Here is a 13,835-nt window from a genome sequence, read left to right on the forward strand (position 1 = left end):
TGATACTGCATACAGACACCCATACGCAGACACTGCACACACACCTCACACAAAACACAGTGTTGCAACAGTTTGAAGTACGGTAAATTGAGTTTTCAATTCATTTTTATTCAATCTTAGTTACATTGCTAATTATTAAGAAACCTTCAGACTTCTTTTTACTTATGTATTCAATTGAAATCCGAATTATAAAGCAGTGACTATTTATAATACATGTTATAATTTATGTAGTAAAGAGATAAGGGAAATGGGAGAATATACTTTTGAAAATAACATTATTTTACCAACATCATTAAGCTGAATATTCAAATACTCCGTATATTCATCTACTGAGCAACGCAGGAGGACTAATTTTCTAGGGTTACCTTATCAAGATTTCTTTTTTCCAGGTTGAATTTCAGGCCGGCTGTGAAGGCCAACTTCTGCCTCAGCATTACCTAAATGAACTGGATAGTGCACTGCTACCTGTGATCCACGGTGGGACCTCCAACTCTAGTGTGCCCTTAGAAATAGAGTTAACATTTTCCATTTTAGAAAACCTTTTTGAGTGAAAGAATGTGCTATGTTATATGTTGCAAACTCATCTGTTAAAATGAACCCCAGCGCTAAAACTGAAATGTTACACTAAATGTTTGATAATTGAAATATATAATTTTGCAGGAATGATTTTTCAGAATCATTAGCACAATATTTAAATGTCTAAAAATTTAAGGAATCCACCATTTTTATAGCTTTATGTTTATTATAAGAACTAAGAAGAAAAAATAGTTCTTCTAACTTAAAATTTATGGTATTTACTGTGTAACTTAAATGTTAAGCCAAAGTATCTGCACTTAGTTATACCTCCTTATGCCAAGAATGGTTTTAATGAAGGAGACACTTGTTTTGTGTGTATGCTAGTGAGAATACTGGCTTTGAAGTCTTTAAAATGTATTTCAGTAGTGAAGACCAGTTTCAAGAGTCTAGACTTCTGTTTATTTGACTAAAGCTGATAACTTATTTGTATAAATGGAATGGAGATCTACCTCCATGATTAGATAAACTGTTTGATTAAACTTAGAATTTTACCTTTATTTCTTCTCAAATTATTATACATATATAAATATATATATATATCATTTTCTTGATTAAAATGATTGTGGGTGCTTCAGGACTTTGTGCTTCTCTATTTAAGTCTGTTGTTTCCATAGCAACATATGATTTAAAATGTGTTTTATAAATCTTTGCTAATATATAAATAGGTAATATTTTTGTATCACACTGTGTTCACTTTCTGCTTCTTTACAAAGTACACCACTGTATTTGACACTCTTCAGATGATGACAGGCCAGATGACCCAGGAAGTGGTCACTGTGTAGCAATAACTGAAGCTTGAAACAGGTTTCTATTACTCCATGTCAATCCTTAGGAATGTCTTGATTGAACCCAATGTATGAAGTATAAATTTTAACAAACTTGTTACTTTTGCATATTTTTAATTCTTTCTATGGCAGTTATTTTTATAATGGAATATTTTACATAAAGTTAAAGGTTGTGATAGAGCCTTCTTGTTTAATTCAAACAGCAGGAGAAAGAAAAATGTCATTTAACTTATATAAAATGTAATCATTGTTTTAATGACTTTTATTATGAGGAGTATATTTTTTTGTATCAGAAACACTCACTGTATATATCAAGAAAAGAAACCACACTAAATAGCACTGTTTTAAGAAGGATATTTGTAAAACATCACAGCTTGGAGATCCAGTCACATATGTAACTCGGGAGCTAAGGTCTTAGAACCAGAGTTTCCCTCTGAATCACATGGACAAGCCAAAGGCATATTTGTAACAACATGGTGTTACAAATAGTAAATAAAATGGCAGCATACAACTCACAACGTTTATCGAAATGATGTAATATAAGGATAATATAAAGATGGCTGCTTATTAAGCTCATTTTGTTTCCTTTACATAATGTGTTTATTTTTCAGTATATTGTATACTTCCTTCGTAGTTTAACTGCACAATTTATGAATATTGAATTTGCCAAATAATGGAAGGTTCTTCTGTGATGAAGTAACTTTGAATTTGTTTTCAAAGTGTCTACAACCAATGAAAATTGGAATTCTAGCCTAAATATTAGAGGCACATTTTACAGCATTCTTTGGAGATGGATTTTTCTAAATGCATTTACCACTTGCTTGGTCATAGTCTTCACATTGCACTTATTTGAAATTTTAGTAAAGAAATCAGGTGACTCCTTATAGTCAGTCTACAACATCTCTTTATGGTCTTAAGACTTAATGCAACTCAGTTTCTCTGTGTATGAAACATGAAGTGAAATATATCTTGTTTTATGCATCTATTGAACAGTCCGTGTGTCTGTGTGCTGCATTTTCTCCTTTGGAACTAGATGTATGAAACAGATAATTAACATATAGGAACACTTCCTTGCTGTAGTGGAGAAGTGACTCTTGAGTGGGTGCAGGGGGCACTCGAGAGGAGGCTCATGTCTAAGGAGGAGCTTGCAGCATAGTGGGCATTTGGACTGGAAATCTTGAACACCCAGAATGCTGTAGAGAGATTGAATATCTCACCTTATAATTGAATAAGTCTTTTTTTTTCTTTTGGTTTTTTGAGACGGGGTTTCTCTGTGGCTTTGGAGGCTGTCCTGGAACCCGCTGTGTAGACCAGGCTGGTCTCGAAGATCTGCCTGCCTCTACCTCCCGAGTGCTGGGATTAAAGGCGTGTGCCACCAACGACTGGCCTTGAATAAGTCTTATACAGATGGTCATGTAGATTCCTGGCAGCCTAGGTTTCTGTATTGCTTCATAAAATAAAATACAGAAGGTTTTTAATAGGAAGAATAATTTTGATAATGTGATTCAAGTTTTAAAATACTGTCTTGAAATAAAACAGAAACTTCTGACTCATTCTAGGTTTTATGTTTTGTTCAGTGTTTGACGATATATATAATATACGCAATTCAGCAAAAAGAAACATGAACGCTTAGCAGTGTTAATTTTGCCTCCCACCTGCCATTACAATCTTCCACCACACCCAGTCAATAGGTAGTCATCTTTCTTGGGTACCACTCCAAGGTGCAGAGATCATAACAGCATTGGACTTCCTTTCTGTTTCTTCAAGTGCACAACATAGGGATTACTGTAGTTATTGTGTTGTGCGAGAGAACATTTGAATTTATTTCTCCTATCTGAAGTTTTGTGTCCTGACCAACATCTCCCCAGTGTCTCCTTTTCCTCTGCCAGCTCTGCCCCCTCAGTCCAGCATCTGCTTTCTGTTCAGCACTCTTAGGTCCCACATAGGCGTGAAGTCATGCAGCATTGGTCTTCCCAAGCCTGTGTTTCTTCACCTAACGCCTGTCAGTTTCATCTTTGTCACAAATGACAGTATCTCCTGTCAGTGACTCTCTTTACCAACACACTCAGTAGTAGGATTAGTGACTCATAGTTTGTAATTTTACCAGGGTCATCCACACCATTTTTCATAGTGATATTTTTATGTGAAATGTAGCACATTAAGCATAGTTTGAGCACATCAATTACTTGGATATATGTAGCTTTATATTTAGAATCATAAAGGTCTCATTGCTTCTTTCAGAACACTTTTTACTCACTGACTGGTAAGAAGCATCTTAATGCGGAAAGGAACAAAAATCCCTTAGAAATCTGGCCTGCATTCTTAGGAGTATTCTCATCATAACATTTTTATTACACACTTGCATGGTTATTTTTATTTGAATACTTTTTTTCTGCTGGCACTAAGCCTTACTGTCTAAATTTATCTTTTTCCACTTAATTGATATATTAGTCTTTCTATATTTTTTGTTAAGGTATATTAACTGTAAAGACTAATAGTTGGCCTGGTTTTTTTGTTGTTGGTTTTTTTTTTTGTTTGTTTGTTTTGTTTTTATGAGACAGGGTTTCTCTGTATTGTTTTGGAGGCTTATCGGTCCATCCCAGCCTCAAACTCACAGAGATCGGCCTGCCTCCGCCTCCCGAGTGCTGGGATTAAAGGCATGCGCCACCACCGCCCGTGGTTGGCCTGTTTTTAAGACAAGGAATCAAAAGAAGAGGAAAAGACAACGTCCAGCTGTGTGGCCTAGGCTGGTCTCCAACTCGGATCTTCCTGCTTCCATCTCTGTCTTCCCCAAGTGCTGGGATTACAGGTGTGAATGACCAGATCCAGAAAAATAATAGATTTCATTGTGACATTTTCATGTGTGCGTGCCAAGTACTTTGGTAATATTCACCCCCACTACTCTCTCTTACTTTTTCCACTCCAGGATTTTTGGTAGTTTAATTTTTTGTTATTAATATTCTATTTTGGATTTAGCTTGGAATGGTGTGCAATTTCATATGAATACCTTTGGGAAGGTATTTTTTTACATCTGTAGGAACAAAATTTAACTTTATTTCCATGCTTATACAGATAAGTATAGTTCAGGTGCTCCAGTAAAGGCCCTTTATAAATAATGTTAAGCCTCTATTAACGTTAAAATTAAAAGTAATCTTAAGTAGCTGTCTTAACCTGGAGGGTCACTTCTTTGGGGTCAAACTTCCCCTTTCAGTGGGTGACAGCAGGTGTGGCAGAAGGGAGCCCAGAAGACTGGTGTGTCTCCCTCTCCCATTACTCCTTTCTCCATCAGCTCTGCTTGCCTTTCTATTCTGGTGGCTCTCAACCTTCCTAATGCTGCCACCCTTTAATACCGTTCCTCATGTTTAGTGACCCATCCATAAAATTAACTGTGATTTTGCTGTTATTATGGATCACAGTGTAAATACCTGGTGTGCAGGACATCTGATATGCAACCCCTGTGCAAGGGTCCTGACCCACATGTGGAGAATCGATATCCTGTGCAGTACTTAGTGTCGGGGGAACCTGTTGCAGGATCTCATTACTGCACAGACACCTACTTGATGAGGAACTGAAGATTCCTGACAGCACAGCTTGAATGGAAAGTGGATCGAACCCCAGCCAAGCCTTTAAACCAGCCTCAGAAGCAGCTTGGATTTACCCTCACCTTCAGAATCCTGCTTCTGAAGCTGTTGATCCTGACTCACAGGAAAAACCAGCTCATACAAGATTCTTCTTTAAGCTTAGACTATGGTGACTTGTTTTTAGTAGCAGCTAGAAATGATCGACACATACTAATGTTTTTAGCAATCAGTAAAAAGAGCTAAAAACTTTTCTGGTAAAATTAGATATCTCAAGATTGTTATAGTCCTTGACCCAAGTAGTATGTGCTAAGGGCAAAGAACATACAAACCCCAGAAGCTGTGTTGATCCGTGTTTATGCCGAAAACAAAGCTGATTAAAATACAACTTCACCCTAAAACATCACAATTTAAGAAGGGATGCCCAGTTACCAGATAAGAGCTGGTAGTAGGTGCCTGTTGGGACAGCTACCCACGTGGGTGGGACAGAAATTAGAGGTCAGGCTCCACACAAGGTTCTACATATAACGAAGGCCCTTGCGTGAGTAGGCAAACTCATAGATGGGAAGACCTAAGGGGGAATAGCTAAATTTGGGATTACCTAAATTATCCAGAAAACCTCACATACTGAATGTGCCACGAAGTGCCAGGAAAAGTAAAGTGTAAAATTCGGTCCATCAGGCTGGAGAGATGGCTCAGAGGTAAGAGCACTGACTGCTCTTCCAGGGGTCCTGAGTTCAATTCCCAGCATCTACATGGTGGCTCACAAAAGTCTGTAATGAGATCTGGTGCCCTCATCCTGACCTGCAGACATACATGCAGACAGAACACTGTATATACATAATAGATAAATAAATCTTTAAAAAAAAATCCTGTCCATTAGGAAAAGTGTAAAAATCCTGTTGGCCTCAGCCAAGCTGCTGGCTGAGGATACAATATGAATTAAAACGTATCATCTATTAACAGAAACAAAAAAGTAGCTACACAAGGAAACTATATTTCAGCAACAAAGAATAAAAGCAGAATCATACAGTGGATGTGTTAACTAAAGTTAAGGGTTGGGGGAGCCACAGCTATGTTAAAAATATTCTGCAAGGCCAAGGTTAGAACTTGGCGTTTGTGCAGCGCTGGTATGTTGAAGATTGAGTCAATTATCTTGCGCTGTTTTTAGCTCCCTTAATAGCATTGCCCACTTTTGCCCTGTCAATCTTGTGACTAAGAGAAACATTTTGGAGTGTGTTAACAGCACATCACTAACTTCCACCAGCCTAAAGGCTAAGAACCTTCAGATAGCAACTGAACCCTGAAAACCTAAACTAAGATGGGCTTATTTGCTGTAAACTGCAACCTGGTGTTTCCATCAAAGCGTTTGGAAAATCCCAAATGCATGGCTTCCTTAAACAGCAAAAGCTCCATGAAACTGCAAATATATTTGGGGTAAATGGTTTGGTGTTCTTGGACCGCAGGCACTCATAGTTGATTCTGTATCTATAATAAATAAACTTGAGGTGAGAGCGGCGTAGTTTGTGCCTTTTGTATAGAAGTAAATTAAATGTGTAAAAAAGTAAACTACATTTAAATGCGAAGATACGGGCAGAAAAAAAAAACTAGAAAGCGGTGGGGCTAACTAGTGTTTTCTGAGACAATCCTGGCTGGGCTGGAAAGAGACTATGGAGGTATGGTAGAGACTAAAAATAATGGCCCCTCTAGTCACAGTGACTTGAAATCACTGTCCTCTGAAGGCTGGGCGAGAACCACTTCCTCTTGTGCAGTTAGGGGATGTATAGCTTTGCAGTCCACAGCTGGCTGGGACAAGTGGCCCAGCAATGCAACTGCACCTCCGCGCTGCTGGGAGGTGGCGCCCCGCCAGGCCAGTGGCTGTAATGGGCGTGCGCACTATTTCCAGCGTGGCACCGAGGTTCCGGTCATCTGGTTTCCGCCACCGGAGACAACCCTAGTGCATGACAACCCTTAGCGCCTGCGCGTCGGCGGCGTCCTTCCATCACCATGGCAGCATGCGCTGGGGGCCCGGGTAAGTACCGAGGGCCTGGCGGGCGCCGCCTGCTCCTTTCCCGGTTCTGGTATTCCGGTTGTAAACGCGGGTGACTGCTGGGTGTGGAAGGTTCTAGTAGTCTCAAGGCGTGGAGGAGGTCTGGCGGCAGATTTTACAGAGACCGGAGTGAATGTCTGCATGTCACAAGGGGGCTTTAGAAACCATTTAGGGTAACTCGGTAGTTTCAAATACAAACTGAAAATTCATTTTTAATACATAAAGTTCAGAATGGTACGGGAAGGGCTATGCTCCTTGACTTTCTACCCATTTTCCCCTAGGCTTCTACTGTTCGTTCCTTGGTGGATCCTTCCAGAGACAGTTTGCTTACCATCTTCTTACCTTCCACTTTTAACATGCACATACGCGTTAAATATTGTTTTGTATTAACCCTTTGAAGATTTTTATACAATGCATTTTTATCACAGTCACTCTGGCCCCTCCTCCTTCTCTCAGATCCAACCACACCACCCTCTAACTTCATTTCCTTTTTGTTTGTTCCATTTGTCAAACTCCAAAGAGGAAACAAGAGTGGGTTGCCCCAGGGCTGGAAGCCTCCCTCTGGTTTGGTACTGTGGATTTAAAGGAAGGTTTTGTGACTTCAGTGCATATTTATGGAGTAAGGTGACCATTTTCCGCCTCCCAAACCATAGTGGACCTTATGTCTCTTAGGTATTTCATTCCATGGTCCCCACAAATGCAGCTGCAGCTTTCCAGGTCCCTTGTACCTAACTCTTGGTCCAGGGGGTATCACAGGTCTGAGCCAGATTTCCAAGGGCTAAAAGCATGGTGTTAACTACTGGTTTCTCCAGGAGGTATAGCTGATGGTGTTCTTGCCTTTCTGGCCCCTTGGATCTCTTCCTGCGTCTCTCAAGCCAGCAGTGACTGCTTGAGTTCCTCCCACTACATCATCTCAACTTTACTGGGCTTCCTCCTTCTGTCTAAGGACCTTGTTATTGGAATTTGTATACTCAAACGTCCTCCCATTTCAAAGTCATCTGATTAGGAGCCCTAATGCCATTTGGAACTAAAATATCTCATGCCCTCACATGAAATCTAAAAGAGAAATCCTGAGTTTGCAAAGATGCTGAAGGCATCTGACTGGCAGCCTTCATTCCTTCTCAGCTGGATAACATATTGACAGGCCCCCATTACTCTTCCTGCACTGTTGCTCCTAACACTTTCTGCACTCCTGTCTGAAATCCTAGGGTACGTGTATAGTTGCCTTGTTCATTTCACTGGCTGTGGAATGATCCATATTCAGTGCTGACAGACATGTGAAGTTTCACTCTTTTGCTACTACAAACAGTTCATTAAACGTACTGAATGTAATGTATTCTCCCAAAATGAGCGTATCCATCTATGGAATAAATACAAAGAAGTAGAATTTCTTAATCAAAAGACAGATATAAGAATGGCCCCCATGGGCTTCTGTGTTCCAGTGCTTGGTCCCAAGTAGGTGGAACTGTTTGGGGAGGATTAGGAGGTGTGGCCTATTGGAGGAGGTGCGTCACTGGGCATGGGCTTTGAAATTTCAAAAGCCCCATGACAGGCCCAACCTTGCCTTCAACTTTCAAATACAATATAAGCTCTTAGCTACTGCTCCAGGACCATGCCTGCCTGTCAGCTGCCATGCTCTGTGCTGTAAGGGTCATGGACTTACCCTCTGAAACTGGCAGCCAGCCACCAATTAAATGCTTTCTTTTAAAAGTTGTCTTGGCCACTTCAAAGAGACCAAATTTACATATTCCAAGTATTTTACTATAGACTGAGCTGAGGTATGATGCTCAGCAGGTGTGTTGAGTGTATTTTGAGTTAGGATATTTTAACCCAACAATTAGTGTATCTGGATGTAACCCCCATTGTAAGTCACTAAGAACAGAGCAGCAATCTACCCAAAGTAAATGTATTTGGCTTAAAAATCCTGCATCATTGTGTCTTGTTACTAATTTGTAAGGTGCCTTTATAAAAATTCCAAATGCAGTATAAACACAGCTGGAAGGTGCCGTGGAAACACCTAATATCTAGGTTTGTTTTGGCAACCTATGTGTCAGGGAAGGATGACCAATTTGCAGAGTATTTGGTCTCTGTCTATCTGTCACTCCTTACCTCATATTAAACAGAGTCTGACTGTGTAGTCTAGGCTGGCTTTGAACTCATAATCTTCCTGTCTTGGGCTTCTGAGCTGTAGAGTCAAGTGTCCAAAGCCACATGCATTATGTTTTCTATCATGAATGTATACTGTGATTTAATTGCTTTCTTTTTATTGGCTGTTTGTCATAACTAAGAATTAATGTGCCTTCTACAATGACTAACTTGAATATTTAAAAAGTGATGTTTGGGGCTGGAGAGATGGGTCAGCCGTTAAAGGCTAGGCTCACAACCAAAAATAAAAAGTGATGTTTGCCGGGTGGTGGTGGTGCACGCCTTTAATCCCAGCACTTGGGAGGCAGAGGCAGGCGGATATCTGAGTTCAAGGCTAGGCTGGACTGACAGCCTCCAAAATAATACAGAGAAACCCTGTCTCGTAAAACCAAAAAAAAAAAAAAAAGTGATGTTCATGCATACTCTTGTGAACAGAGCCCCTACTAGAGGCAATTGGGGCTGCTGGGGTCAGTGGGGGGACCCTAGGGAAAGTGAGGGACACTGGGGCCAGTGGGGGCCACAGGGGGGCAGTGGGCTCTTTAGCCAACCCTCTTCCTTTTTCCAGAGTGCTTGGTAAGCAATGGCAGATGCTGACTTTATAGCCTTCTGTTTTCAGACTAAAGGAGTGGTTTGTAATTTGGTATGTAAAAAATCCACATGCTGGGGCTGGTTGTTCTTGCGGAGGACCTGGGTTCAGTTCCCAGCACCCACATGTCAGCTCACGACTGACTGTGACTCCAATTCCAGAATCCAATGCCATCCTCTGGCCTCTGCAGACCGTAGGCACACACATAGGGGACATCCATATAGACAAAATACTCAGACACAGAAAATAAATAATTCTTAAAAAATGAAGCCCACATGTTTGTGGGAGGTACATGTACTTGTCAAAATGAACAGAAGTGTTTCAAAATTAAAGAGGTCCTATTTTCTGAACAAAGATTACTTTTCCTAATGCGTAGATATTAAAGATTTATTGACTTTTATGTGTGTGTGCGTGCTTGAGTATGAGCTTCTGCTTCACATGTGTGCAGTGCCCTTGGAGGCTAAAAGAGGGAGTTGGTCCCCAAGGAATTGGAGTTAACAGAAGATTGTGAGCATTCGTGTTGATGCTGGGAATCCAACCTGGGCCTCTGGAAGAGCAGCAGCTGATAACCACCAAGCCACCTCTCCAGCCTCGACTTTTCCTAATGTTTTACTGGCAATAGAATTTTTAGGCCTTTAATGGTTGCCAGGCAGAGTTAATAAATCAACAGTTGGCAGAATGCTATGCATTCCGTGTGGGTAGGCATGGCACTGAATAACGGGGCTTGGGGAGGAGATTAAAGGGAAATCTGGTATGCCGTAAGCAACTGGCAATATGTGCGTTACTTATATCTGCCTGTGCCGGCTGAGGCTGTGATTGCTACCTTGAGCTCAAGCACTCAGCTGCCCAGAGGGCCACCGCCTGAAGGCAGATTTGCAGCAACACACGGACTCTGTGCTGTTGAAGGGGCTGCAAACTGACTGCCACCCTCAGGGCTTTTGGTTTCGCTGTGGGCTGGGATGGGGGACACCGCCCTCAGTTTTCAGTATAACTGTGTCTGTACGCAGAGGACCCGGGTTTTTGGAGGACACAGTGTAGAGTTTCTGCTTTTAAATGTCTGCTTCTTAGCAATTTTGTTCTCTTTCTTCATGCTTTTACATCTCTGACCTCCAGAACACACCACATGGCTACTAATTATAACTTGACGTATGTTTACATGTATCGCAGACCTACATGTCACAGTACATATTCAGTTTTGTAAATCTATTTTTCCTATTCTAATTGCTTGGTTTTCCTCTCTCAATATATCTTTTGCCCCTTTATATAAAAAAAATTTTAGCCGTGTAACCCACCAGTGCCCCCCTATGGGCACATACCCATGGTGTGGAAACCACTACCTTGTAATTGAATGTCTGTGAGCATTATTGACAATAGCCAAGGTGTGGGAGCCTCCCTAGCCTGCAATGACAGACCAGTGGGTAAAGAGGATGTGGTATGTGCTGCCAGCAGAGTAGCGCTCTGCTCTGACAAAACCCGTGCTTTTGCCACGTGTGTGAGCCTGGAAGATACTGCACTTAGTGAAATGAGCCAGCCACAGAAAGAAAATATATTGCATTATCTCATTTATCTGTAAAATTTCTCAGCTACATAGAAATAGAGAACACAGCATTGACTGCTCATAGGAGAGATGAAGATGTGTTGACCTGCAGATAAAGTTCAGATATGTAGGATGAGTGAATCCAGAGATCTAATGGCACCATGAGGACTATGGGTAATGAAAATTACTGTGTGTGAGACTTATGCTGATGAGATTTTAGCTGCTCTTCATGCATGCGCATGCACACACATGCACACACATGGGCACACCCAAACACACTAACATCGGGATTTAAGAATGTCACTGGGGAGACGATGGGCATGCTTATTTGCCTCAGAATAGAAACTAATTTCTTGCCACATGTATCTCACAGCATCATGTTGTCTGCCTTAAATATATGCCCCATCAAAAACAATGTTCCTTTTCATGTAAATATTGTCATGTTTAGGGTCCTGGAGTGAAAATATACTGGATTATTTCCTGAGAAACAATCAGATCACGACAGAAGATGGTGCTGAGATCATCTGGTACCATGCAGCCAACCACAAGTCCCAGATGCAGGAGGCGTTGAAGAGTAAGTGGCTTCTACTGTTTCTATTAAAGATTTTTTTCTCATTCCTATTTATTTTGAAGCAGTCTTTGACATATATGTAACTCAAACTGGCCTCAAACTTGTGATCCCCCTGCCTCAGCCTTCCAAGTGCTGGGATCCCAGATATGAGCTGCCATGTCTGACTACTTCAATATTTTACTTGGGGAATATATGAACTCAGTATGTTTTATGAAACCTGAGAAAAATGTCCTGAGCTGTAAGTTGCTTGGATTGGGAGCCAGTCTGCCAGAGTCAATGGACGATAGAGCACAGGGTCCCCCTGGAGAGTGGGCAGCAACTGTGTGGATGCTTGCTGGGCCTTGGCTCTGGAGACAGACTCGGTTCCAAAATTTGGACCAGGGACGATTGCTGCAGTTAGAAATCATGAGGCTCATTCCCCTGTCAGCTAAGCTGTGCCATATGTCCTCGTGTCATGGTGATACAAGAAATGGTTGACATCTGTTTGCTAAACCTCTGCTCTATTTCCCACCATCCGTGTGGAGGGTGTGCGCTGTTTCCAGGGCCTCCAAACCATCGCAGTGGCCTGAAACCCCTGCACAGGCTTGCTCTATTCTTCAGATCTGCCTGCCGTGGTTCTGATACTCCATCTTTCCTGGCCTTTCAGCTCCTCCCATGGCTAAGGACCTGCTGTCCTCATGTGGCTGCTTTCTTTACAGGAATGTGTGGTTTGTGATGTTCAGCACAGACTCTGAAAATCCTGGACGAGCACTATCACTAATCTATGCCCCAGCATTCTTCTTCTGTTTCTTTCTTGTCTGTGTTTTCCAATTTCAGTGTATGTATTTTATGTGTATGGGTGATTTGCTTGCACGTATGTCTGTGTACCATGAGTGTACCTGGTACCCAGAAACCAGAACACTGCATTGAATTCCCTGGGACTGGAGTTGTGGACGATCGTGAGCCACTATGTGGGTGTTCGGGATCTAAAGAGAAGCCAGAACTCTATCTAAACTGCTGTCATCTCTCCAGCTGACCTTTCCCTGTAGTCTAGGCCTCAGCCTCACAAGCAGTGAGAATTACAGAGCTCCATCACTAGGCCAGGCCTGGCTAACCTCCCACACAGCCTGTGGTCAGTCCCGTTGTCATCTCTAATAATAAACGCCTGTTCCTGACTTGAACCCCCCATGATGTAGCCCACGTATCCTTGTCCTGTACCTCCTGCCGTCCTCCTTTTAGTGAGTGTTTCTGGGGTTTGTTGATGTCCTGGTATGCGCACAAAGGAAGACATCGTGTCCACAGAGCAGGTCTTAGCCACTTCTAAGTTAACAAGCCGTTGTTTCCATTTTGGGCTACCACAAGCACTATTCCTGTCTGTCCTATGAACCAGCATGTAGGAAGCCAGCAGCACGTGCTAAAAAGCAGTCAGCAGGTGTGAGCAGGAGAAATGTTCTTGACATACACCAAAGGAAAGCAGAGATGGGACCCCACTCCGGGAGGGAGCAGGGAAGTCCTCTTTGCCAGAGTGAAGGGGGACAGTCTGTCTCACTGTGGGATGCTCGGTAAGCTTGCAGCTGATGGCACAAGCTCATAATCTTGTTAAGGAGTAAACATCACTGTGTAAGTTGTTTTCCTTGAGTCTGACCATTTGTGGATGGTTCCTTGGACTATGAGAGAATAGGCTCCAGATGTCTGTGTAAGACATGGGTTAGTAGGAACCAGGCTACAAGTGTTCATGCTTGTCTGGTGGTTAGTGGGGGGTATGCTTTTCTGGGGAGCCTTTGTCTTTGCGCATCAGTGTTCGCTGCAAGTTTTGACGGGCATGAATTTAGGTTTTTCATATGGAAAGCAAAGGAGTGACTAATTTGAATTTCACTGCTTAAGGAACATTTTTAAGGAAATGTCAACATTTCCAAAATTATTGTACTCTTTTCTGTTCCTACTGATAGTGAGGATAGGATTCTAATTTCTTCACATCTTTGGCCAGCACCCCAGTGTGTGCAAATTGGTATATGTCACTTAGATTTA

At 41.8% G+C, this 13,835-nt stretch overlaps 2 protein-coding genes across 7 annotated transcripts in view; both read left to right on the forward strand.

Annotated features, from left to right (window-relative positions):
* Positions 1-2,914, forward strand: part of Zfyve16 (zinc finger FYVE-type containing 16) — a 46,959-nt gene extending 44,045 nt beyond the window's left edge. For all 3 annotated transcript variants that reach the window (XM_005065512.4, XM_013126338.3, XM_013126333.3), the window contains one exon: positions 390-2,914. In XM_005065512.4, coding sequence (XP_005065569.1) covers positions 390-551 — 162 coding nt within the window. In that variant the 3' untranslated portion in view covers positions 552-2,914. The remainder of the gene's footprint in view (positions 1-389) is intronic.
* Positions 2,915-6,826: 3,912 nt separating this feature from the next.
* Positions 6,827-13,835, forward strand: part of Fam151b (family with sequence similarity 151 member B) — a 64,247-nt gene continuing 57,238 nt past the window's right edge. For 2 of the 4 annotated variants that reach the window (XR_001197493.3, XM_040728989.1), the window contains exons 1-2: positions 6,827-6,971; positions 11,706-11,831. Coding sequence is in view for 3 of the 4 variants with exons in the window: in XM_040728989.1 (XP_040584923.1) it covers positions 6,947-6,971; positions 11,706-11,831 (151 nt within the window). In the remaining variant the exon portion in view is untranslated. Of the gene's footprint in view, positions 6,972-10,543; positions 11,432-11,705; positions 11,832-13,835 lie in introns of those variants that run through there. The other 2 variants (XM_005065660.4, XM_040728988.1) reach the window with 2 other exon arrangements.

This window comes from Mesocricetus auratus, unplaced genomic scaffold, assembly GCF_017639785.1.
Source record: "Mesocricetus auratus isolate SY011 unplaced genomic scaffold, BCM_Maur_2.0 Super-Scaffold_100020, whole genome shotgun sequence".
NCBI classification, from domain to species: domain Eukaryota; kingdom Metazoa; phylum Chordata; class Mammalia; order Rodentia; family Cricetidae; genus Mesocricetus; species Mesocricetus auratus.